The following is a 23,633-nucleotide window of genomic DNA, read 5'->3' as shown; positions in this document are numbered from 1 at the left end:
GATTGGGGAAGTATGTTCCTTTGTGAAAGATTCTTGTGTCCTTGCTGAGTTTGGCTTTGTGTCTTTTACTCATTGACTATCATGATACACAGTGTTGCTGGGCGTGGTGGCACACAGCTGTAGTCACTCATAACACTTGGAAGGCTGGAGCAGGAGGGTCAGGAGCTCAAGGGTGGTCTGGGCTATATAATAAGTTTGAGACCATCTTGACTACAAAGTCAGGCCCTACTCCAAATAAAAAAGAAAATGCCATGTTTCATAGTACTAGGTATTATGACATGTGTCTTTTAGAAATTTTATAATAAAGTAAACATTTGCTTTATTTCAGGTGTCTTATATCCATTGCATTCATTGGTGCTCAATTATTTCATCTCAGATACTTTGTGTCTGCTCAACTGACAAGTGGAAGAGAGTAGACAGGACTCCCTCCCTCCCTCTCTCCCTCCTTCCGTCCACTGCCACATGTCTCTGTTTTGTTTTCTCCCCCACTCTCTGCTTTCTGGTCATTGCCCTTTTGACTTTTTTCCTACTCTGTGTCCCTTTGTGCTTTTTTATATTTTTGTGAGTTTTTTTTCTTTTGTTTTGTTTTCTTAATACAGGGTCTCTCTATGTAGCCCTGGCTAGCCTAGAAATCACTATGTAGACCAGGCTAACCTCCAGTTCACAGAATTCCTGCCACTTCCTCCCAATGCTGAGTCTTTGTCCATTTTATATGATCTGATACATGTCTGTGAATTGGTTTCAGATTGTCTCTTTTCTAGCTTTTCAGAATTGTGTACCTCTTTCCTTCTGAGTTGCCAGATCTGCTTAAACATAAATAAATATTGTCCCTGAGTGCAGTGTGCCAGTTCTCTCTGGCTCGCCATAAACACAGCCAAGCAGCAGTGCAGCAGAAGCCACAGCTCTGGGCACAGTCCTTTGCCTCACTCGGACAGGAGCTGGATAGCATCGTTGCGTTGTGTTCGTTGGTGTTGCATTGCGTTGTGTCCTTTACGTCAGCTAAGGGTTTGGTGTTTGTCTTCCCGAGAGCCTGCCTCCCACCTCAGCTGTGCCCCCATCTGGCTCTCAGATAGCCTGCTACTGTGAGAAGGGATGAGGGGACCTTTCAAGGATCATTAACTCAGAGTGAGGTATTCTTCAGTGGGCTGCTAAAGATAACATTGTAAAACACTTTTAAGATCATAACTCATTTTGCCTATTCTTGCCTTTGATCTTGATCATTTTATATTTCTTCCATCATTGTTTTATTAATAGTTTTAGACATTTTATTTAACTACTTCCTCCTTTTAAGTTTTAGAATTCAAAGATTTATCATTCATCTATCTCCTTTTTTAAAAACAGATTTTACATTTATTCTTAATTTACTCTTGTGAATATTTGCCTGAGTGTATGTATGTGTTTGGTGTGTATATGCACCACATGTACACAGTGCCCATAAGGGCTGGAAGACGGGGACTAGAATAGAAGCAGTGGGAACAACCCATCTTTGCTGAGAACCAAGCCCTAGTCATCCACTTGTCTTTCCCACAATCCCCCACTTTTTCTGTGTTAAGTTGTAAGGGAGCATATTAAAGAACAGAGCTAATGGAAAGGTGTCTGAATTTTAACTTACCATTCTCTGACTTACCAGAAGGCACAAAGGAAAGGGGTGGAAAGCAAATAGGGAAGGCTGGCACCACAGCCGTGCTGTCCCATGCCCAGGTGGGTGCTGAAGTAAACCTCTCCCCATCTTTTCCCCAGCCCTCCAACCCACAACATCGTGGTGAATGGAAAAGAGTGTGTCAACTTTGCCTCCTTTAACTTCCTTGGGCTGCTGGCCAACCCTCGAGTTAAGGTGAGTAACATGGAATGCCGAAGTGACTGAACACACTGCTAGCCAGAGAAATGACATGAAAGACCCGGGGGTTGTCAGAGGGGGACAGCGTTTCACAGTACTGTGTCTGACAGAATCAAATCTGGACTTGGACCATGCAGAAGGCTCTGGTGGGCTTGGTGTGGGTGACAGTCAGAGAACCTAGGACACCAGAGCTGGGTAGAAGTCTGAGAACATCCTAGAAGTTGCCCCAGCTCCTGTTAGGATCAGGACTAGCAGTCATCCTCCAGGAAAGCCTGGCGGCCAGTGGGCTTTCAGAAGTAGGCAAATGGCACCTCACCCTTCCTTCAGTCTTGGTCTGTTATTAAACCCTGGTAGCGTTGCTGTAGTTACAAGAAGGAAGGGAAAGTGAGAGCAGGGAGGAGGAGCCATGTCGGGCCAAGAATAGGGAGGGTGGTCTGCACTGTGTACAGGAAGTCATTGAATATTTGCTTCCATACAGGCCGCAGCTTTTTCATCTTTAAAGAAGTACGGAGTGGGTACCTGTGGTCCTCGAGGGTTCTATGGCACATTTGGTAAGTGCATTTTGTCAGACTCCGTCGAGGAGTCTTAGAAGTAGTCTTAAGTGTCAAATTGCCTATGTGCACTTTTCATTTAGTTGTGTTTGGGAGCCCGGGTGGGACATAGCAGCAGAGCCGTAAGAGCCAGAGGATGTGCAGTAGGCTCTACTTCCCCAGCGCATGGTGCTAGGAACAGGCTTTCAGTTGTGTATGGCTATTGGATGAAAGGGCCAATTTCTGGGGCTCCATGTCCCATGTGCCATGGTGCTGCAAAAGGGCAGGCACTGTTGTGCGTTCCCGCAGGACAGGCAGCATTGCACCTCCCTTTCCCACCACCCACTGTCAAGAAGTAACAGCAGGCCACATCTGATCCAGAGGCAGGGCTGGCAGAGAGCCCTGGGCAGCAAGTACCATGGAGAAAGTGGGAACACATTGGCTAGGTTGTGGCTGTAGCTCTTCTCTTTGTATGATGAGGGTGGAGGTCACCAGTGTCTGTGTGTGAGCTCCTGCTCACATGGCAGGGTCAGAGGCCTGAGCTCAGGCCAGTCCCACTGCCGGGCAGTATGGGAGACGAGTCTAAGGCTGGCAGAGGGCTCGCTTGGTTCTCACTGGCAGGGAATTGTTTCTTTGGTGTAGGACTAGAAAACAGGAAGGCTCCTTTTTACCGGGGTGGTAGGCTGTCACCTGGTTTACAAGGCTCACTCTCTGTGAGTTTGCCAGCATAAAGACACTGCTTTCTCCTCTTCTCCTCCTCCCCCCTCTTCCCCTTCCTCTTCTTCCTTCTCTTCCCTCTTCCTCCTTCCTCCTCCTCTTCCTCCTCCCTCCTCCTCTTCCTCCCCTTCCTCCTCATCCTTCTCCTCTTCTCCTTCCCTTCCTCCCTCCTTCCCTCCCTCCCTCTCTCCCTTCCTTCCTTCCTTCCTTCCTTCCTTCCTTCCTTCCTTCCTTCCTTCCTTTCTTTCTCCCTCCCTCTTCCTTTCTTCTTCTTTGCCTGTTTGGATTAAAGGTGTGCTTGCACCTTTAGTCCACCGCCACCACCCTAGCCCAGAAACTGCTTTCTTCCAAGTCTCTTTTGTCATGTGGCCTTGATTGCTGCTTAGGAGTTAATCTGGGAAGACAGATAAGGTACATTGCTATATCAGAAGAAGGATTTCCCAGAGCTGTGAAAGTGTGGTTAGAGCACCCTGTTCTCCCTGGTGACACTCACACACTAGATGTGCTCACTTAGTGCTCCTCACTGAGAACCCAGTAGGAGCTTCAGACTTTAGGCCTTAACCTACCTGACCCTCTTACGGAAGCCTTCACCACACCCTTAAAACAGCCATTTCTTGTTAGCTCTGCTGTGGGCTTCTCTTAGGCACACACAGTTGATGTCCATATGTGTGCATTTTTCCCATTTTTGCAAAAATAAAACTGTTTTGCATGTTCTGAGTCCTAATTTTTCTTTGCTTTTTCAATTTTTTTTTAATTTAAACAGTTTTGTATAGTATATTTTGATTATGTTCCCTCCCCCAACTCCTCCTAGATCCCACCCAACTTCAGTTCATTTTCTCTCAAAAAAGATGAAAAGGAAGACAAAAAAAAAAAAAAGAAAAATGCGTAAACAAAGCAAAGCAAATAAAGCCCACCCCATTCCCCCAAAACAGTCTGATTTGTGTTTCCCAACTACACCTGGGCATAAAACCCCACGCTGGAGTGTAGGTGCTATACAAGTGACATGCCACTGGGGACAGTGGCTTTTTTATTTTTTATTTATTTTATTTTTATTTTTTGCCAAACAGGTGTCAATTACAAATAGCTTCCATAAATGGGGTGGGCTGTAATTTTTGTTGGTATGGATGTGTTTGGGTTTTTGTGACTCTAGGGTAAAGCCACACACAGCCTGTGTGTTCTGGGTATATGCTTGTCCTCTGAGCTGTACCCCAGCTCCACAAATGAGTATATTGTAAGTTTAAACGGCCACCAGAGGCATATAGTGAATATACAGGTTTAGAGATACTTGGAGAGGACTTTTTATAGATCAGTCACTCCCCCTGTCTTTGCCTGAAGGCTCATTTGAGCAGGGCTACAGGCTCATGTAAGGACCCTCTTCTTTATACTTGTTAGGTTTGCTTGAACTCTGTAGCTCAGGACTTAGCATTTCTTTCCCTAACCACAAAGGTTGCCTTTAATTTGACCTTCTTCCCTCCTTTGTGTACATTTGGACATCTGTTTTCATAGTTCACTCCCTCTTTTAGGTCTTCTCTTACCTTGTAGACAATGAACATAAACTCCTTATAGGGAAGTAACTGTCCTTGTTAAAGCATCCTCGCAGGCCTGTGAGATGATGGCTCAGCAGGAAAGGGAAGAGAGAACTCACTCTCTTACGTCATCCTCTGATCCTGACACATGCACACTTGTACACGTGCATGCATGCAAAATAAGTGTTTTGTTTTGTTTTTAATTCTTTTTGCCCATTTTCTGCAACAGAAAGGCTGTAGAGCAATGACCGAGGAAAAGTTTATGTAAAATGTGGGTAATGTGGCCCTTCTCCCAGAAGCCTGGCTGAGAGAACTGAACATTGAGTTCTTACAATGGTCAGCACACAACATGCATGTCATGTGTCGATGCCACACAGCAAATCTACTCATTTGTACTGCTGATACGTGTTGTTAACAGTGGTTTAAACGTAGCTATAGAGTCATGATTGGAATGCCTCCCACACACTTCTGTATGGTTTGCACTGAGAGCCTTCTCCCCCCCACGGTGCTTAGACCTGTGTGTTCAGGAGGGTGTGATAGTGCCTGTTGGTTCCAGCATTTCTCTGTTTGCCTCCTGTGCCGCCCTCTGCTGCCTTGGGAGTGGTCTAGTGCAGGTGATCCTCCCTGGCTTGTGGATCTTACTCTGAGTCGAAAGACATCACTGTATAGCAGTGAACCTCCTGTGGTGGTCTTCAAAATGCCTGCTCATTGTGAGAGTAGTCATCTGGGCTGCCGCTGAGGGCCAAGAACTCGTGTTCTTCAGACTCCTAGATCAACCGCTGCTTTTTTTCTGGTCTTAAGGTCATGGTTTTTAGGTGTGGGGAGCACCTCTGGCACATAGCTGCTGCTCAGAGCATGTCAGTAAGAGTCGCAGGATCCAGACATTCATCGTGACATGCATAAGTACTGTTAGGAAGTGTGTGCACGTGTCTGTTGATTTTGCATAAGTACTGTTGGTGTGTGCACGTGTCTGTTTATCTTGAGTCAGGTTCTTACTAAGCTTCCGGGATGGCCTTGACTTGGGATCTCCCTTACCTCAGCCTCCCAGGTAGCCAAGCTAACATCTCCTATATCTCAGGAGTTCCAAATTCCACTTATTTGCTTATGTGTGGGAAGGGCGTGTGCCACAGCTCCTGTGGTGGTAGAAGCCAGTTTGCCAGACTTAGTTCTGCCCCTCCACCATGCAGGTAGGCTCTGGGAACCAAATTCAGATCATCAAGCCTGGTAGTAAGTGTCTTTACCTGCTAAGCCATTTCAGTGGCCAGGGAATTTTTTTGTTTTTTTGGTTTTTTTTAGAATAGAATTTATTAACTGGGTCATGGTGGCACATGTCTTTAATCCCAGTGGTACAGAGGCAGGGGCAGGAGGATCTCTGAGTTCTGGGCTAACCTGGTTTACAGGATAGCCAGGCTACACAGAAAAACCCTGTCTCAAACCACCACTACCAACCACACACAAAAAAAGAATAGTATTTATATAAACATAGAAAGTTCTCAATAGAAAATGTCATAAATTGAATTTGAACTATTGTGAAGTTAGTTGTTTCCTAGGCTTTCCTTTGGAAACCAACCAACAGGGTATGCTGTTTCTTCATTGTAAATGAAGCCAGACAAGTGGCCTACAGCAAATAAATGTTAACTACTGTGAAGTCACATAACTTCATTAAAAGATAAGGGATAACCGGACTTTTCTTTTTTTGAGGTAAAACCTTTTCTCTTAGATATTAGTTTAGTTGAACAGTCTTTCAGGGCTGGGTACTGTTCTGAGTGTTTATTGACGTTAACTTGTGTGTCCTCCCAGTGGCCCTTTGAGGAAGATGTGACTGTTACATGCTTGTCAGAGGAGATATTGTGAGGCATGGAAAAGATTCGGACTTGTGTGGCTGTACACCCAATGATGGGTGCCCAGTCTGAACCTAGAAGCCTGGCTGCAGCCTGAACTCTGGAATATCTCAGTGGTCAGGCCTCCTGTCTCAGGCTCCGGTGAGGTTTGACAAAGGACTGGAGGATCTCAAAGCATCGGTGGCTTTAGGGAGTGTGGAGCACAGACCTCCTAGTACTGGCCTCATCTCTGCTGATTGAAGTTATAAAATGTAGCTTTTGAGTTGTACTCCATGTGTAGTTGGAGCCTCACTGGCCTGGGTGGATGTACACAGAAGACAGGGCTGTCAGCAGTCAGCGAACAGCACCTGGTAGTTTTCCTGCTGCCCCCTCCCTTGGATGGGAGTGTGTTCACTCACAAGCCAACACCAAGAGGAACGAGTTCTGCACTTGCCCATGTTGACCCATCACAGAACCTGCTCTGCAAGACTGACGCCATCCAAAACCTATGTTGTTAGATAGAAGGAAAGGCCACAGCTTCTGAAACTTTGAGGATTAGACAAGTTGTCGATTTCTCTCTCTGATTCTCCAGCCCAGCATGCTGCAGCTAGCTGTATGTGTGTGGCCATCAGTGAGCCAGTGGTGAACATGCTCTCATTCGTCTGAATGTATGTGGGTTTTGTAGCACACAGTGATGAGCATGGTCTGACACAGTTTCTATCACTGGGGGCCTTCCTCTAAGGCCCTGGGACAAGCCCTGGTATGTACAGCTTCTCGGCCCCATCTCTCACCAGTGACAGGAGTCTGGAGACCTGAGGGGCCCTTTCAGTGTTAGTAACAGTGTTGTATCTGCTTCTGAAGTGACAGACTGCATAGCATCTGAAATGGAGTTCTCAAACAGGAACAGTTCCCCATGGCCCGGTAGCCTGGACTAACCCCTCCAGCCGAATGCTGAAGGTTATGGTAGACTCCCAGGCAGAGGCAGGGTTGTAGTTGAAGGGGGTCTTTTGTCTGGACCTCAGCAGCACAGGCTATGATGCTCCAGACCCGAGCAGAGAATGGAAAAAAGGTGTGCCCAGACTGATCTGTGCATAGCAACTTGGGGAGGAAGCGGCTATAAAGTTCTTGTTGCTTTCTTCTTTCTGGCCATTTTACCTGAAGCCTTTTCCTGGTGACATTTCTCTGGGTAGCCACATGCCTTAGGCTCTGTCTGTGTTAATGTCATAGATCTAGGACTTGCTGAAGAACTTAGTCGTATGGAAGCCACATTTACGTAATGTTGAGGAAGGTTTATCTGTGATTTGACGGTGGCCATTGGCAGTGTATTCCTTCCAGTAAGGGCATGCTGTTCCTTACAGTGAGGTAGCCCAAAGACAGTGTGGCCAGTGAGTGTGGACGAGGCTGCTGTGCCACTGCTTGCTTGCTTGAAATGAGATCTGCTGTGTTTTCAAAACTCTAGGACCTTTTAGAGAATCTAGCTGATCTGGGATCTGCCATTGCCACTCCCTACAATCCCTTGAAGAAGCCTTGCCCTTGCCATTACTTAGAGTCTCCTCGGTTGACACACCCTGACTCCTTCCTCCCCTGCTTTGGAATCTGCCTCTACTCCCCTGCCTCCTCCTGCCTTCTTAGTGGTGAGGATCAGATCCGGTACCCCGCCCTAAGCTGGAAGTCCTCCCTGCACAGAGCGGGTGGTGAAGCTCTCTGCTCCTTGAGGCACAAGCATGCACTGGGTAAAGGAGTGTTTATGAGTCAGAGCTCCCTCAGAATGCCTCATTTTTAAGGGGCTTTGATGCTCTAAGACTGAGCCAGTTGGTGGTGAGCTGTCTCAGAGACTGATACCCTTCCTCCTGGACGTGAATTAACAGCTCAGACTGCATTGAAAGACTACAAGGAACCATGATTTTAGGGTGACTAAATATGTCAGCTCACGATTAAAATTTATCTGATATACCAGCACCCCTTTTTCCCACTTTTATTGAAAATATATTTTTTTTCTCATATAATATATCCTGATTATGGTTTCCACTCCCATCCAGATCAACTTCCTTTCTGTCTGTCTGTCATTAGATAACAAACAGGTTTCTGAGGGATACTAATAAAATAAGATGAAACAAAAACTAACACATTGGGGCTGGTGAGATGGCTCCGTGGGTAAGAGCACCCGACTGCTCTTCTGCAGGGAAGGTCCGAAGTTCAAATCCCAGCAACCACATGGTAGCTCACAACCATCAATAATGAGATCTGACTCCCTCTTCTGGAGTGTCTGAAGACAGCTACAGTGTACTTACATAGAATAAATAATAAATAAATCCTAAAAAAAAAAAAAAAAAAACCAACAAAAAAAACTAACACATTGGAGTTGGGCAAGACAAACAGTAGGAAAAGTGCCCAAGAGACGGCACAAGAATCAGAGACTCTACCTCTCTGTGATGTCTGCTTGTGGGTTGTATTAATGAGGGTTCTCTAGAGTAACAGATCTTATAGAGTGGGGCAGGGGAGAAAGCACACGGATTGTGAAGATTTATTGGGATGACTTACAAGCTAATCCAAGAATGGCTGGCTGTGAGATGAAAATCCAAAATCCAGTAATTTCTCAATCCATAAGGCTGGATTTCTTGGCTAGTCTTCATTTCAGTATCTGCTGGAATCCCAAAGAAATAGTTTCCAATGCCAGTGAAGGAATGAAATATATGTGCTAGCAAGACTGGGGCAAGCAGATCATGAACAGCACCTTCCTTCTTCCATGGACTTCTATAGGCTTCTAGTAGGTGTGGCCCAGGTTCAAGGTGCATCTTCTTCCTGCCTCAGAGATCCAGACTAGAAGTCTCCCACCTCAAACCAAGCTAAAATAATCTCTCACAGATGTGCACTCCATTTTTGGATTCCAGTTCATTCCAGATGTAGTCAAGTTGACAGCAAGAACAGCTAACACATGGGTCTCTATTTGTTCCCATCTGCTATAGGAGGAAGCTTCTTTGATGATAGCTGAGTAAGATATTGATCAATAAGTATGGTGCTTGGTCCTTCAAGCAGTGTTGTGTATGGAAGGAGCCTTAAGTCAAATCAAGTATTGGCTGGTTGTTCCCACCAACTTTGTGCTACCATCTTACATGCAGGACAGCATTGCAGATTAGAGGGTCGTGACTGGCATGGTGGTTACATTTTCTTTTGGTACCATGCAAGAGTACATTTGTTCCTGTGTGTGCCAAAGATGCTAGAATATAGGAATGAAGGCTCTATGTCGACACCAGCTAGACTTCTTCATGTTCAGTGAGTTGTGTGTTAGCATCAGTCATGGAGCCTTACATCAGTTTGTGGAGAATAGCCTATAGTCTTAGCAACAGCCTGGGTTGTTTGGGATTCCCATGGGATCCTTTTGGCCAACAACTCCATTAAATGTAACCCAGTCCTGGTACTGGCAGCTTCATTTGGTAACAAGAGATGGCCAGCTGGAGCTCTGTTCCTCCCCACATTGTTTAGAGATTTCATTTGGATTGCCTTCATATACGTATACATCTTAGAAAGCTTCTACTGCATACAGTTGTCATACTACCCCTCAAATGGCCCTTATTTAGCTATTTGTCCCTGTGTTCCCTCCCTCACGCTCTTACTTGCTCCTCCTGTTCCCATCCATCCATAACTATCTATTCTATCTATTCTATTCTATTTCCCTTTCCTATGCCCCTTAGTCCCTTACTTTATACCTACCCTCTGTGGTTCTGTGGACTTACACCAGCATTCTTAAGCTGTGTGTACACGAGGACCTGGTTTCTGTTGGTGCTGTGAATTTGACTTTCCCCAGTGTACACTTGCTGCACCTGAGTGCTAACCTGAGCTGTTGGAGAAGAGTTCTAGCATGTCTCTGTGCAGAGTAGGTCAAGGGGAGATGAAGTGGGTTAGGTAAGTAAGGCCGATATGTGTGTGGGATCCTGGAGGCAGAGCTGAGGAGGTAAAGCTGTCCTGCTCCATGGTCTGCCACTGCTCCGTTCCCAGTGGGGGCAGTTGGTAATACCTGGCTTAGGGAGGTAGGGAGCTGCTTTCAGTTCACGGTCTCACAAGAACTTTGAGACCAAAGCTATCTTAATCTTCTAAGATGGCGGGGGGAGGTTGTTTTTGGTTTTTTATTCCATTTTGGGCTCTGTAGGTAAGCTTACTTGCTGCCAAACAAGTGTTTGATTCCCCAGAGCTAAAATACTAGATGGAGACGGTGAATTCTCACAAGTTGTCCTCTGGCCACCACACATGGACTATGACACACACGCGCACGTGTGCAAGTAAATATGTATTTTTAAAATTCCATTTTGTTTGTAAGGTGAAAGGGGCAGTAATTAAATGACTATGTACTTTTTATCATTTGTTAGTAAATGAAAAAGAATTACAAGACAGTTTAACTGTTTTCACTTTTGTCTTAAAATAGATGTCCACCTGGATTTAGAAGAGCGCCTGGCAAAGTTTATGAAGACCGAAGAAGCCATCATTTACTCGTACGGCTTCTCTACCATAGCCAGTGCCATTCCTGCGTACTCTAAGAGAGGGGACATCATCTTTGTGTAAGCGCTCTCACCCGCACTCCTGACCACATTCCGTCAGAAACTGCACAGCGCTGGCAGCCAGGGTCAGCAGGTCTTACAAGCTGAAAGGAAGAAGGAATCTTCTCGGGTTCTTGGTTTTGTTTTGCTTGTTTTCCCGGTCAAGACCCTCCCCCATGAGATGCTGGACAGTGCAGGGCTCACGCTCCTGGCACTGTGATTGCTTTTGCTGATGTCCAAATGAGGCATGCCGTCTCCGTCCCGTCAGCTCTGTGGCCCTGCCATGCGCTGAGTCATGGTCACAGCCTCACATTGCTTACTGTGCCTGGAAAGGTCACATGCTCCTCATCACCCATCCTTCCTGGTCTCCAGGTCTCTGTTGAGCTTGCCTCAGTGCTCATTAAGGATAGGAGCTGAGGCGGGGCAGGGGCTCCGTGCTTAAGCGCTGGCTGCTGTTGCAGAGGACCTAGCATGGTTCTCGGCATCCATATTCACCAGACATCTGTCTGCAACTCCAATTCCAGGATCTCTGATACCCTCTCCTGGTTCCTTGGATATAGGCACATGTCATGTACGTACGTATGATCAGACAGTCACTCATACAGATAAAATAAAAATAAATATTTTTTAAAGGAATATCAGGGCCACCAGGTAGGGATACCCCTGACTGCTACGGCAAGTCTGCAGACTCGGGCATGTCTCCTGAGTGCATGGGGTGCTGTTTACTGCAAGGGGAAAGCTGCTGGCCTTGCAGCTGGCATCAACGGTTGCTAGCATCTGTCATTGAGGTTTACAAAACTGTCTTTCACTATAGAAAGCTGTTTTCAATGACTGCAACTTACACATCATAAACATAAGGACAGGAAGGAAATGAAGATAAGCTAGTAAGGAGATGCTCTCTCGCACCCCCCTCCCATTTCCATGTGTGCATGTGTATGTGGAAGCCCAGGGTTGGTGTTTGGACTCAGCCAGCAGTGTTCTCCCTCACTCAGGGCAACCTGAGCTCCCTGAAGGCTAGTCTGGTTAGCTCATTTGCTCAGGGCGCTCTTCTCCTCACAGGGGGCATTTACCCAGGTTCTGAGAAGCCAGGCTCCGGTCCTCACACTTGTAAGCAAGCACTCTAGCTGCTGCGCCATCTCCGATCCTTAAGTACACTTCTGGGGATACAGTTTATATCTTTCCTTGCTGACTATCTTAACCTACTAAAATATTATCGTTTCAGGGGGGTTGTTCCCATTTTTTGGTTTATACTCATTGTTTACAGTATTGGCCTCTCTGTGCATATGCAGAACTATTTCCTTGAGAACTCTTTCAAGTGTTCTGGGTGGAGATAGACTCTTCCTGCCATTGGTTTGCTGGAAATACCTCTCCTCACCTTCACCTTTGTTAAATCTGACTGATGACGGCCTTCAATCTTCCTGTCCCTTTGTGTGTGCAGCCGTCCTTTCGGGAAGTTTTCTACCCTGTTGGCATTCTCGTATCCTTTTCTACCCCCATTGGCCTAGATACTTGATTTTTAATGCTGCCCCAAAGCTCCTGTGAGCCATCTTCACCATTTGCGAATGGCCTGTCCTGAGCTCAGGGACTCTCCCGTGTCTGACCTCTGTGGTGCTGACACCTCTCGCCACACTTTCTTTTCCTGCTCAGTGTGCTCTTTTAGCTCTTCACAGTCCGTGTTTCTTCCTGTCAGTTCCTGTTAGAACACTGAGAAGTTTATCCGTGCTTCCTCTGAGCTCCTTGGGTTTTCTGAGAACGCTGTTGTGAGTTCCGTGAGTGCTCTCCGTCACTGATTACTGTGTAGTCAGCTTCTGCTACCTTATTTTGGCATAGTGAGGATTTACTTTTTAAGATTTCTATTTAACGTGTGGGCGTGTTGTCTGCATGTATATATGTTCACACCATGTGTGTTCAGTGCCTACCATGCGAGTGTAGTGTCCACAAAGGTCAGGAGAGGATGTCAGATCTCCTAGAGCTGGAACTAAGTATGGTCCCCTAGGCATCGTGTGCTGTTGAGAATTGAACCCAGGTCCTCTGCAGAGCAGCAGTGCTTGTCACAGCTGAGCCAGCTTTCCCACCCCAAGGTCTTAGTGATTGAAAGCTCGTGATGGTGTGAAACTTCTGGGCAATCAAGAATTGTGACTTGTCTTTCACGCTGGTTTAATTAGCATGCCCAAGATGAGGTTTACTAGAAGTGATCTGTTGTATTGCCGCTCTTTGAACACTAGAGGGCAATCCAAGCCCAAGTTCCTGTCAAATTCATAGATGGTGCCTGTGTAGGGATGAATCTGAAGTACCTAGAAAGGTTGGTAAGTTTTCACAAGCCCCAGCCATAGGCCCAGGAAGCTTGTTCTGGGTGTCACCGGCATACAGACAGGCACTACAGAATTCTGTTCAACATGGCATAATCATTGTGCATAGATTTACTCTGCTTCCTGGGCCATACTTATACTGGCAACACTGCCAAACTATGTAATGCCACAGGCCCTAAACCCACACATCACTGGTGACACGCCAGAGCACACCTACCAGAGTAGTCTGGACTGACTAAGGCAGAAATGGACTTGTGACCCATGACCAGTGCAACTGGCATGGGTGATCCTGTCTCTTACGGAAGTTTCTTACACCAAGGCATCCTCTGTTACCAGGGTGTTATCCTCAGACCTGAGGCAGAGAGTCAGTGGAATATGTGCCTTCTCAGTGTTACACTCTGAAGTCAGGTCTCTGCTTTTCTTATTGTACCTCCCTGAATGGAGTCTTGGACCACAGTAATGGATGAAGGCGATCCCTTGGCCACCTAGACAGGTGCTAAATGACTGAAAACAAGTTGAACTGTGCATGCATTTGAAGCTTCGTATGCCTGCAGAGGATGCACTGTAGCCCTGTGGTTCTTTTGAGCTCACCTGTTTGGGGTTTGCCCGCCATCTTTAACCTGTGGGTTAAGTTGCTTTTGTATTAGGGTTATAGCCAGCTTCTTTGTGTCATTCTGCGGTCCCTTCTGTGACTGCTGACGTGGATGCCAGTTCCCTTGTCATAGCTCCCTGGAGCTCTCTTCTCTTCTTCCCCTCAGCTGTTTCTCCCTGGCAGTGACTCGTTTCAATTATGTCTTCCTGGTTACTGATCCCTTCCCTCTGCTCCTTGGCTATTTCTTTTTCAGAGTTCCATCTCTGCAGGATTTCCTCTGTAACTTCTGTTTGCTCTGGCTGTCTGTTTTAACTGGCTTGTTTCAGGTTTGTTGGTCATGTTCATTGAAGCATTTTTTATCCTGGCTGCTTTGAGTTCACTCATAGGTCATCTTGGGCCCTGGCAGCTTAGTGGCATGAGGGACACTTGATAGAGCTGATCCTCAGTTGGAACCTAGGCACTTTCTGTTACGTGGCTCCACTCTGTGTTATGTGGGTATCTATCTAACTGCTGCCCATAGGTCACATACCCCGAGGAAGCTGTAAGTGCGGCCCCATGAACAACACTGAGATATTCCCCTCCTAACTCAGTTGTGTTTCTGGAGCATGAACTTTGCAGATGACAGTATTGGGGTGCCATCTGTCTGGGTTGGCTTCCACTGACACTGGGGACAAGGGAGGGAGCGAGGGAGGGAGGGGGCCACCATCTTGTCCCTGCTTCAGCTTGGCACCCAAGGTCAGAGATTCTCCATTGCCACTGGGTGACGGTGACAGGTCTGATTTTCTTGGTGTTACCTCTGACAACACCCATTGCCTCGTTGTTACCATGTGGGGTGGAAGTTTGTTCCCAGGGAAGGTGCAGGCTGCCGTCCTCATAGTCCTCAAAGGCCAAGTTCTTCCCTCCCCTCAGCAGGGGTGGGCGAGTGAGGTTAGACCAGGTTCCCTGTGAGCTAGGTTACACCGATCCCTATGCTGCTTGCCTGTGCTCAGTGCTTGTTGCCCGGAAGTTCCGCCTGCAGCTGGACTGCCAATGTTTCTTTTTAAAATACTTAAAAAAAAAAAGACATTTATTTATATATTTATTTTTTATTTAATGGACATGGGTACACTGTAGTTGTCTTCAGGCACACCAGAAGAGGGCATCGGATCCCATTACAGATGGTTGTGAGCCACCATGTGGGTGCTAGGAATTGAACTCAGGACCTCTGAAAGAGCAGTCAGTGTTCTTAACCACTGAGCCATCTCACCAGTCCCTGCCAGTGTTTCTTTATAGAGCACGATGAAGTGCCATCAGGTAAACAGAGCTGCCACTAAGGGTGAGATTACTATTGCTTTCCAAAGTTCTTAGCAAGAGGAGCACATGAGTAAGCTCAGATGCCATGCGCAGCATGGGTCCTGAGTTGAGAGTGGTCGGGATGCAGCTAGCCATGTTTCTTGGAAGAGATTAAGTGAAGTAAGTCCTGTGGACTGGATGTGCAGCATGTAGAGCAAACAGTGGTCAAACGCTTTCTATTGCTGTGTTCCAGGTAACAGCTGGAGGCTGGCCCACTACACAAGCAGGCATTCTTCTGAGAATGTTGACAAGGCCCTTTAACCCCAATTTGGTGTCTCTTCCTTGCAGGGACAGTGCGGCCTGCTTTGCTATCCAGAAAGGATTACAGGCATCAAGAAGTGACATTAAGTTATTTAAGCATAATGATGTGGCTGACCTGGAGCGACTGCTAAAAGAACAAGAGAATGAAGATCAAAAGGTAGGATCCTTTTGAAGGAAACTGTGCAGCTCTTTGTACTTCCTAAGCAGCTAAATTATAGATGAAATGATAATTTGTCATTGAAAACTTGCCTGCGGATCGCATTTGGATGTTAGGTAAGGGTGTTCCTGCTTATTAAATGTATCTCAGCTTGGAGAGCCTTGTCACGTTAGGCAGACGGGGCAGCATTCTACGGAGGCCGAGAGGAGAGCAGCAGCCTGCCCTTCAGGAGATGCAGAACTTTGGGTTCTACATATGAGCTGCAGAACACACTAAGACTGTAATGGAGTGCATGGATTAAATTCATAATATACTTATTTATGCCATCAAACCTTAGCCTCCTGAAACTGCAGGCAGCTGCTGTTGGGGACAGCCACCCTGAAGAGGGAATGCCTGGGTGCCCTGAGGATCCCTAGTGGTGGCGATTGGATAATGTCTCCCTGGCATCACTGGAGTGTGTTTAAAGCATCATTGGGAGGAGTGTGACTTACCTTTCTGGGCAGTGTGGATGGGAAGTCAAGCTGGTTGGTGACTCTGCAGCAGGACTCCATGATGTGTGACTATCTTGGAGAGTTCTGTCATCTGTGTTTAGGAGTCATCCTGTGCAATAGACACTTAATGAATATGCACAGTCATTGAATATGCATAAGCTCAACGTTTTTGTGCTCAATGTGCTGTCAGCCAGTGTTCCATATTTACTCAGTCAAGAAAGGGCTAAAGAAGTCTGAAATTGAGACTGTCCCACAGACTAATTCTTTCAATAGGCTAAAGAGACAACAGCCTGCATTCTAAGTACTAGATCCCAACCATCAGAATAAATTCTATTTTGGAAAGTATGACTAAGGAACAAGTCTGCCTGAGTTTTTCATGGCTAAATGTTGGAGATTTTATACTAAGGTTTCTAATCTATGGACCTTATTAATGGATTTTTAAAAAAAGTATCTTAGAAATTAAATTTCACTTTTTTTATTATATATTTATATTTTTTTGCATATGTACAGGCAAAGCATTCATACACATAAAAATAAATCTTTTAAAAGAACAAAATAAAATTGTGTTTTGAGTAAAACTTAGGAATGACCACAACTTTAAAATTCAGATTCTAAAATTACTGCAGTAAAATCCTGGTTTTAGAAAAAGTGATGCATGGGTAGTTACCTAAAAGAAAGACAAACGTTACCTGTGTGTAAGATGACTGCCTAGTCTTTCTAGTCTTTAGAATCCTTCCACACAATTTTACTCATTCTAAGCCTCTTAGATTGACTATTTTGAAATCTCAAGCAGATTCGTGAATGGGGATGTGGTAGAACACTTGTCTAGTGTGTGTAAGGAAGCCCTGCAGAAACTAAGGAAAGGGAGGTGTCAGGATGCTGTGAGTAGAATTGCAGGCATCCAGTTTCCCCGTGTCCCTGACAGCTATACTGTCATCTTGAAAGCATTTAGCTGTGAATTTCAGGAGATTGACAACCTCTCTGATGTATACCTCTCCAAAGCAGAAGTATTTCTGTGCAGTCAGTGCCCGCTGGGTCTTGAAATGCTCAACAGCATTGCTATAGTAATGACTAGAGCACAGTATGGAGTCTGAGTAGGAAGTGGGAATGAGTTCTCTCTGGTCTTAGTGTTCTCCAGTCCATCACACCTGCAGGTTCTCAGGTGTGATAGCTTAGTGGCCTGTTGGACTGGAGGTATAGGGAGATAGTGTCTGAGTTAGGCCGCTCTCCTCCACCACCTTGGATTTGATCAGACAAGTCATGTTTGGATTTTACTTGACTAACTGATGGGTCAGCAATGGTGATGGAGGTTACAGATGGCCAACACACAGAGGAAAATAATAATATAATATACACACATGCACAGAGACATATAGACACACACATAGAATGGTCTTCGTTGTAGATTTTTCACATTTCCTCCTAGGCTGAAATGTGTAATTCCTAGCTGTGTCATCTTGAATGGTTTTACCTTATAATCCAGCCATGAGTCTGTGTTTCATCATTAAATCCCCTGGGCTTTCTCCCAGCTGTTCTGGGCTGGGACACTGTTTTAATACTGTCAGGGTGCCTCCAGTGGTGTGTGAGGTCACCTGGCTGATGTTGGTCATTGAAAACTGCCTAAGAATGAACAGAAACTGCTTTTTCTCACTAGTGTTTCTGTCAAAATAATAGGATCTCAAGAGTTGAGTTTTAATTCATCATGGCCTTTTTTTTTTCCTTCTTAAATAAATTATTTATGAGGTGCAAGTTCTTGGGAGTAACAATTTATACTTGAAGTTACGACAGTGAAGATGTCTGGTTTGTTTGGTTTGTTGTAGAATCCTCGCAAGGCCCGTGTGACTCGACGGTTCATCGTGGTGGAGGGCTTGTACATGAACACTGGAACCATCTGTCCTCTTCCAGAACTGGTGAGTCCCTGCGGTAGTGTGCTGATGATCTGGTACTTAGGCCTCTCGCTTGGGACCACAAGTGAAGCATGGTGCCCGGGGCACAGGCTGGTGCTGCAGGTGAAGGGGCTTGTGGTAAGCCTGACCTCAGAACTCGCTGGGCAGAGCGAGAAGAAGGAACCCTGAGAGATGGGCTTCAGCTCCACACTCGGGCTGTGGCATGCACACACAGATAAAGAAAGGAGTAAATGTATGTTTAAAAAGATAATAAAGAAAATCATGATGTGGAGAAATGGCATAAATACACTCTTACATTAGGAAAGTCAGTAACATTACTGGTGGCTGTGGCCTTCAAAGAGGAACCCATGTCCAGGGGGTTGTTTTTAATTTTACATCCCATCTGCAGTTTCCCTTTCTCCTTCTTCCCAGTTCCCCTCCCCTTCCTCTACCCCACCTTCCTCCACTCCCTGCCACCCCCCATCCACTCCTCCATTTCTCTTCAGAAGAAGGCAGGACTCCCATGGCTTTCAACCAGCTGTGGATATCAAGTTGCAGTAAAACTAGGCACATCTCCTATTAATGCTGGACAAGGCAGCCCAGGAAGGGAACAGGCCCCGCAGGCAGGCAACAGGATCAGAGACAGCTCCTGCTGTTCCCTCTGTTTGGAGTCCCCCACAAAGACTAAGCTACACAGCTGTAACATGTACAGCAGGCCTAGGTCAGTCCCATGTAGGCTCCCTGGTTGGCAGTTTAGTCTCTCTAAGCCCAGGTTAATTGATTCTGTGGGGCTTTTTGTGGCATCCTTGATCCCTCTGGCTCTTACAGCCCCTCCTCCCCCTCTTCTGTGGGATTCCCCAGGATCTGCCTAATGTTTGGCTGGGTTCTGCATCTATTTCCATCTGTTGATGGATGAAGCCTTTCTCATGACATCTGGGTTAGACACCAATCTATGAGCATAGCACAGTATCATTAGGAGTTGTTTTGTTGACTTTTTTTTTCCATTGGTGTTTGGTTCTATCCTAGGTAGGTCTCTGGGCAATCCAGCCTTTTAGTCCTGGCCCTCCAGGTAGTGTCAAGGGTGGTCTCCCTTTCATGGCATGGGTCTAAGTTGAACCAATCATTGGTTGGTCAGTCCCACAATTCTGCACCAGCTTTACCCCAGCACATCTTACAGACAGGACAAAGTGCAGGGTGATGGTTTTGTACAAGGCTGACCTGGTGACCCAATCATTCTATTGGAAGTCTTGCCTGGTTACAGGAGATGGCTGGTTCAGGCTCCAAATACTTAATTTCTAAAAACAAATTTTATTGAGACAAAATTGACATGCAAAATGCACCCACTTTTAGTGTAATATTGGATAAGTTTTGATAGATATGTATGGATACATGCTCTGTCACCAACACAGGATACAGGACCCTTGTGCTATTCTAGAAGTTCCCTTATACTCATCCTTGACCCCAGGAAACCACTGATATATTTTCTATTCCTAGAAGTTAGTTTTAATCTTTGTAAATTTTGTATAAATGAAAACAAATAATGTATATTTTATAAACCAGCCTTTAACAGTAAAAGCAATACATTGTTTTCAGAAGCCATAGCCACTGTAGAATTCCTAGCCAAAATGAGATTCCTGTACTAAACTGCACAGCTCAGCACAGCACAGCATAGTAAAGTGGGTCCCCTGTGCAGGCAGCAGCCCCATCTAGCTCCAACACATAGTAGAGCCCACGTCTGTTCAGCTGTCAGCGTCCACCTCCCCACACCCTTGGCTCCACCAGTCTGTCTCCATGGCTCTGCTGGCTCTGCGCATTTCCTATGAGTGACATCCTCTCTGTACCTGGCTTTCTTCACTGCTTTCTAGACAGACACAAATGAAATACATCCATTCTTTTGACGTGCTGTTAGTTCATGTGCGTCAACCTTTGTGTACTTGTCTGTTATGCGTGTTCATGTACAAATATTTTTCCAAGGCCTGTTTTCACAGCATTGTGTGTAAGCAGCTGTGTCCCCTGCATGGTGACTGCTACAGTGAGCAGAGGTCCCAGTTTGTTCTCATGACAGCACTTATGTTTTGTGCTGCTCTGTGTTGTGCATCCTAGCATTGCCCCATGGTCTTTACTTGCATTTCTCCAGCAACTGACAGTGTCTGTGTATACTTGATGGGCATCTGTCTTCTTTTGAGAAATGGCCATCCCAGTACTATGCCACGTTTTTGGTTGACTTGTCCACTTATTATGCTGTAAGAGTTATTTATGGGATCTGAAAACTGGGCCCCAGGTGCATACAGGATTCGGATAGTTCACCCATTGTGTGGGTTGCTTTCAGTTTTTTAATACTGGACTTTGATTTTTAAACTTTTTTTTTTAAGATTTATTTATTATTATATGTAAGTACACTGTAGCTGTCTTTAGACACACCGGAGGAGGGCGTCGGATCTCATAATGGGTGGTTGTGAACCACCATGTGGTTGCTGGGATTTGAACTCAGGACCTTCGGAAGAGCAGTCAGTGCTCTTACCCGCTGAGCCATCTCTCCAGCCCGATTTTTAAACTTTTTAAGTGTTGCCCATGTGTGGTGATGCCCTTCTTTAATCCCAGTATTTGGGAAGCAGAAGCAGGTGACTCTCAGTGACTTTGGCCTATATAAGCCAGGGCTATGCATTGAGACCATCTCACACACACCAAAAAAGTCTTGAATTTTGATGAAGGGCAGTTTGCCTGCTTTGTTGGTCATAAAATTTGGGTTAGGGTTTGTTTGTTTGGATGAGTGTTTTTGGTTGGTTGATTGGTTGGTGTTTTCTTCTTTGTTTTGTTCTTTGTTGGTGGTGGTGTCTCATTTCTAAAAACGTTTTTGTAATCAAAGCTACATAAAATCTTTTGCTTCTTTCTGTCTTAATGAGGTTTCCCTCGTTTTCTTCTGTTTCTGTTCAGGGGAACGTTTTGTGTGTGCACTACAGTGCATGGCTGTGCAGTCTCTCGCCTTCTGTGGAGGTGCCTGCCTAAGCTCTGGGCCATGTTACTGGGATCTGTCTGAACTTGGGGTCTTAGTCACCCATCTGTGTCATGTCGAGCCTTCGGCTGGTGCTGTGTCGCGTGGTTGCTGTGACTTAGCCCAGGGCTCTGAAATCACGACCCCTGAGGTCTCTAATTTTACTGTAGATGTGGTCCTTCCATCTGTGTGAATCTCAGAATGCGCTTCTCCATCCCTGTCAAATCAACTCTGGCTTTGTAGGTTGGTTCATGGCACAGGACTCACTGGGTAAGTCTTCTGTCTGTGCTGAGGTTGCTCTGGCTGGTCCTTAGTCAGCCTTCAGCCGGCACAGCCTCACCTCTGCATTAACTTCACCATGAAATGTCTGAGACTTAGATTCTGCTTTAAATGGAATGTTTTCTCAAATTCCTTTTTAGATCATTCACTGTTAATTTACAGGAATATAACCATTTTTATAGATCTACCTTTTATTACATTTTAGTGAGCAATGCTGTTTTAGTATGTTATATACTATGAATCAGATAGATAGATAGATACTGACTGACCAACAGACAATGTCTGGGCAAGGTATGGTGTCCAAGAGGATCAGAAATTCAAGGTCACTCTCAGTTACTGTTAATCCCAAAGATGGGAGGAGAAAGACTTCTGACCTAAATCATCATAGCCAAATTAATTAAAGCAAGCAACTAAAGCAAACCTTTTGATTTGTGTACCTGGGCTGCCTCCTTCTAAAGGCAAGAACAGGAGCAAAATAAGCATAATAAGTCAGTCCTGCATAGGCTTCTGAAACAAAGACAGGGTTGCAAGTTGGGCATAACACGGTAGTCATGGTCGTAACAAGGTCATTCAACATAGCCCTAACACGGTCGTCATAGGTGGCCGTAGAACCTTTAGAACAAAGGTAGGCTTGCAAGATGGTTATAAACTTTTTAAAACAAAGACATGGTTGCCATTCCTGGAACAAGAAGAACGGAACCATTTGTAATTAAGGTTACAGATGGGACATAGCCCAGTCCTTGAGAAACAGAGGTTTAACCATGAACAGGAATGAACCTAGTCTTTACTTAAAATGGCTTTCAAGCCTAAGACAGGGGCAGGCTGGTTCTAACATTATGTGGCAGTTTCAAGGCTAGCCTGGGCTGTGTGAGACGCTGTCTCACAAAACAAAAGAAGAATGTAATTTGTAAAGTTTTTCTTCTCCTTCAAGTTTCCACGTCTTTCTCCTTTGCCCGCTTTCTCTGGATAGCGCTCCCTCCACAGTGCTTAGGAGCGGTGAGAAGAGATCCCTTGTCCTGGTCTGAGGGGAAGCTTTCTGTCTCTCTCAACTGATGAGTTTTCTGCAGCTTTTCACAGATATTCTCTCTAGCAGGCTGATAAAAACCCTTCTCGTTCCTAAATGCATCGAATGTATTTGCCTGAGAGAGTGTTGGCTTTTCTCAACAGCTTCTGTACGACTGGGATGCCTTTGCATTTCTCCCAGGTTCGCTCTTGCTGTGCTCTTCTGTGCTGGCTGCTCTCACATTGAACCCTTGCATCTGGACAGGAGTCTATTTGTTAACTAAGGACTCAAGGCTTCACGGTGTAGCTGTAAAGCTTTTCACTGCTAGTCTAAATGCTGACGCAAGTGATGGATTTTTCTTCATCCTCCTGTTTTTGTACGGGTGTCAGAGACTGACAGGATAGTGGGAGAGGGGAGCCAAAACTTACTACAGCAGGGTGTTCTATCAATTACACTTTATATGTTTATTCACGTGGTGTGGGGGAAGAACATGTATGTCACATTGCATGTGTGTGGAGGTCAGAGGACAGCTTGAAGGATGTACCGTGTGGGTCCTAGGATTGTACTCAGGTGGGCTTGACCCACTGAGCCATCTTGCCATCCTTAGAGCTGCTTTTTATGGGGTTACAGTCTCAGGGCATTCCCCATGGACAGGTATGTGGTGGAACAAATACCGAGAAGCTGGCAGCAAGTGGGGGCGAGGGTGAAAGTGCTCGTTGTGTAGAGATGATGGGATGAGTCGGGGTGACCTTAGAGATGATGGGATGAGTCAGGGTGACCTGGGACCCTGTGCTCTTTCACAGCTTTTCTCCAAGTGCTGGGTTATTGTTACTGTTTTGTAAATATGTTTTAGAACTTGATATCTCATTCCTATTAAGGAAGGAAAAGTCAGTGTTGAAGTACTTTCCCTTAAATTAGTGTTTTTGATGAAAAAAAAAATCCAACTAAATGCCCAGTCACCCTGCCCACCTAACAGTGATGATCAGAAGCAGACCACACTACTCACTTACCAGGGACTTAGGAGGTGGGACAGCGAACCAGTTTATGTCGGCTGGGAGAGTCTGTGCTTACAGTGGAAAGGAGAACTTAAGAATTGGACATGTAGTAGTTAAAAGTGTGACCCCAACCACCAAGCACACAGACGTGTGAACCCGAGGAAGAGCTTCACACAGTTCCTCACTGCAGTAAAAGCTGAGTAACTCATGATGCTGTCCTTTAATGTGCTGTGCAGCTGACTACATGCAAATTACATGTAATTAAAGTACAGATGGGGGAATACCTACAAATATTCATGCATAGCTTCCTACCACATTGTTGGTAACTTTTTTAAGAATACTTGTTAGTTAACACAGCTAGTTCCAAGACAGCC

At 45.6% G+C, this 23,633-nt stretch overlaps 1 protein-coding gene across 2 annotated transcripts in view; it reads left to right on the top strand.

Annotated features, from left to right (window-relative positions):
- Positions 1–23,633, top strand: part of Sptlc1 (serine palmitoyltransferase long chain base subunit 1) — a 44,653-nt gene that overhangs the window by 7,908 nt on the left and 13,112 nt on the right. For both annotated transcript variants that reach the window (XM_021180084.2, XM_029468443.2), the window contains exons 4-8: positions 1,741–1,834; positions 2,316–2,388; positions 10,851–10,983; positions 15,484–15,613; positions 17,925–18,014. In XM_021180084.2, the coding sequence (XP_021035743.1) occupies positions 1,741–1,834; positions 2,316–2,388; positions 10,851–10,983; positions 15,484–15,613; positions 17,925–18,014 (520 nt within the window). The remainder of the gene's footprint in view (positions 1–1,740; positions 1,835–2,315; positions 2,389–10,850; positions 10,984–15,483; positions 15,614–17,924; positions 18,015–23,633) is intronic.

Source organism: Mus caroli, unplaced genomic scaffold (assembly GCF_978045245.1).
Source record: "Mus caroli unplaced genomic scaffold, Mus_caroli_1 scaffold_15, whole genome shotgun sequence".
Lineage (NCBI taxonomy): Eukaryota > Metazoa > Chordata > Mammalia > Rodentia > Muridae > Mus > Mus caroli.
The sequence above is the reverse complement of the archived record's forward strand: the minus strand, read 5'-3'. Positions and strand labels throughout refer to the sequence as shown.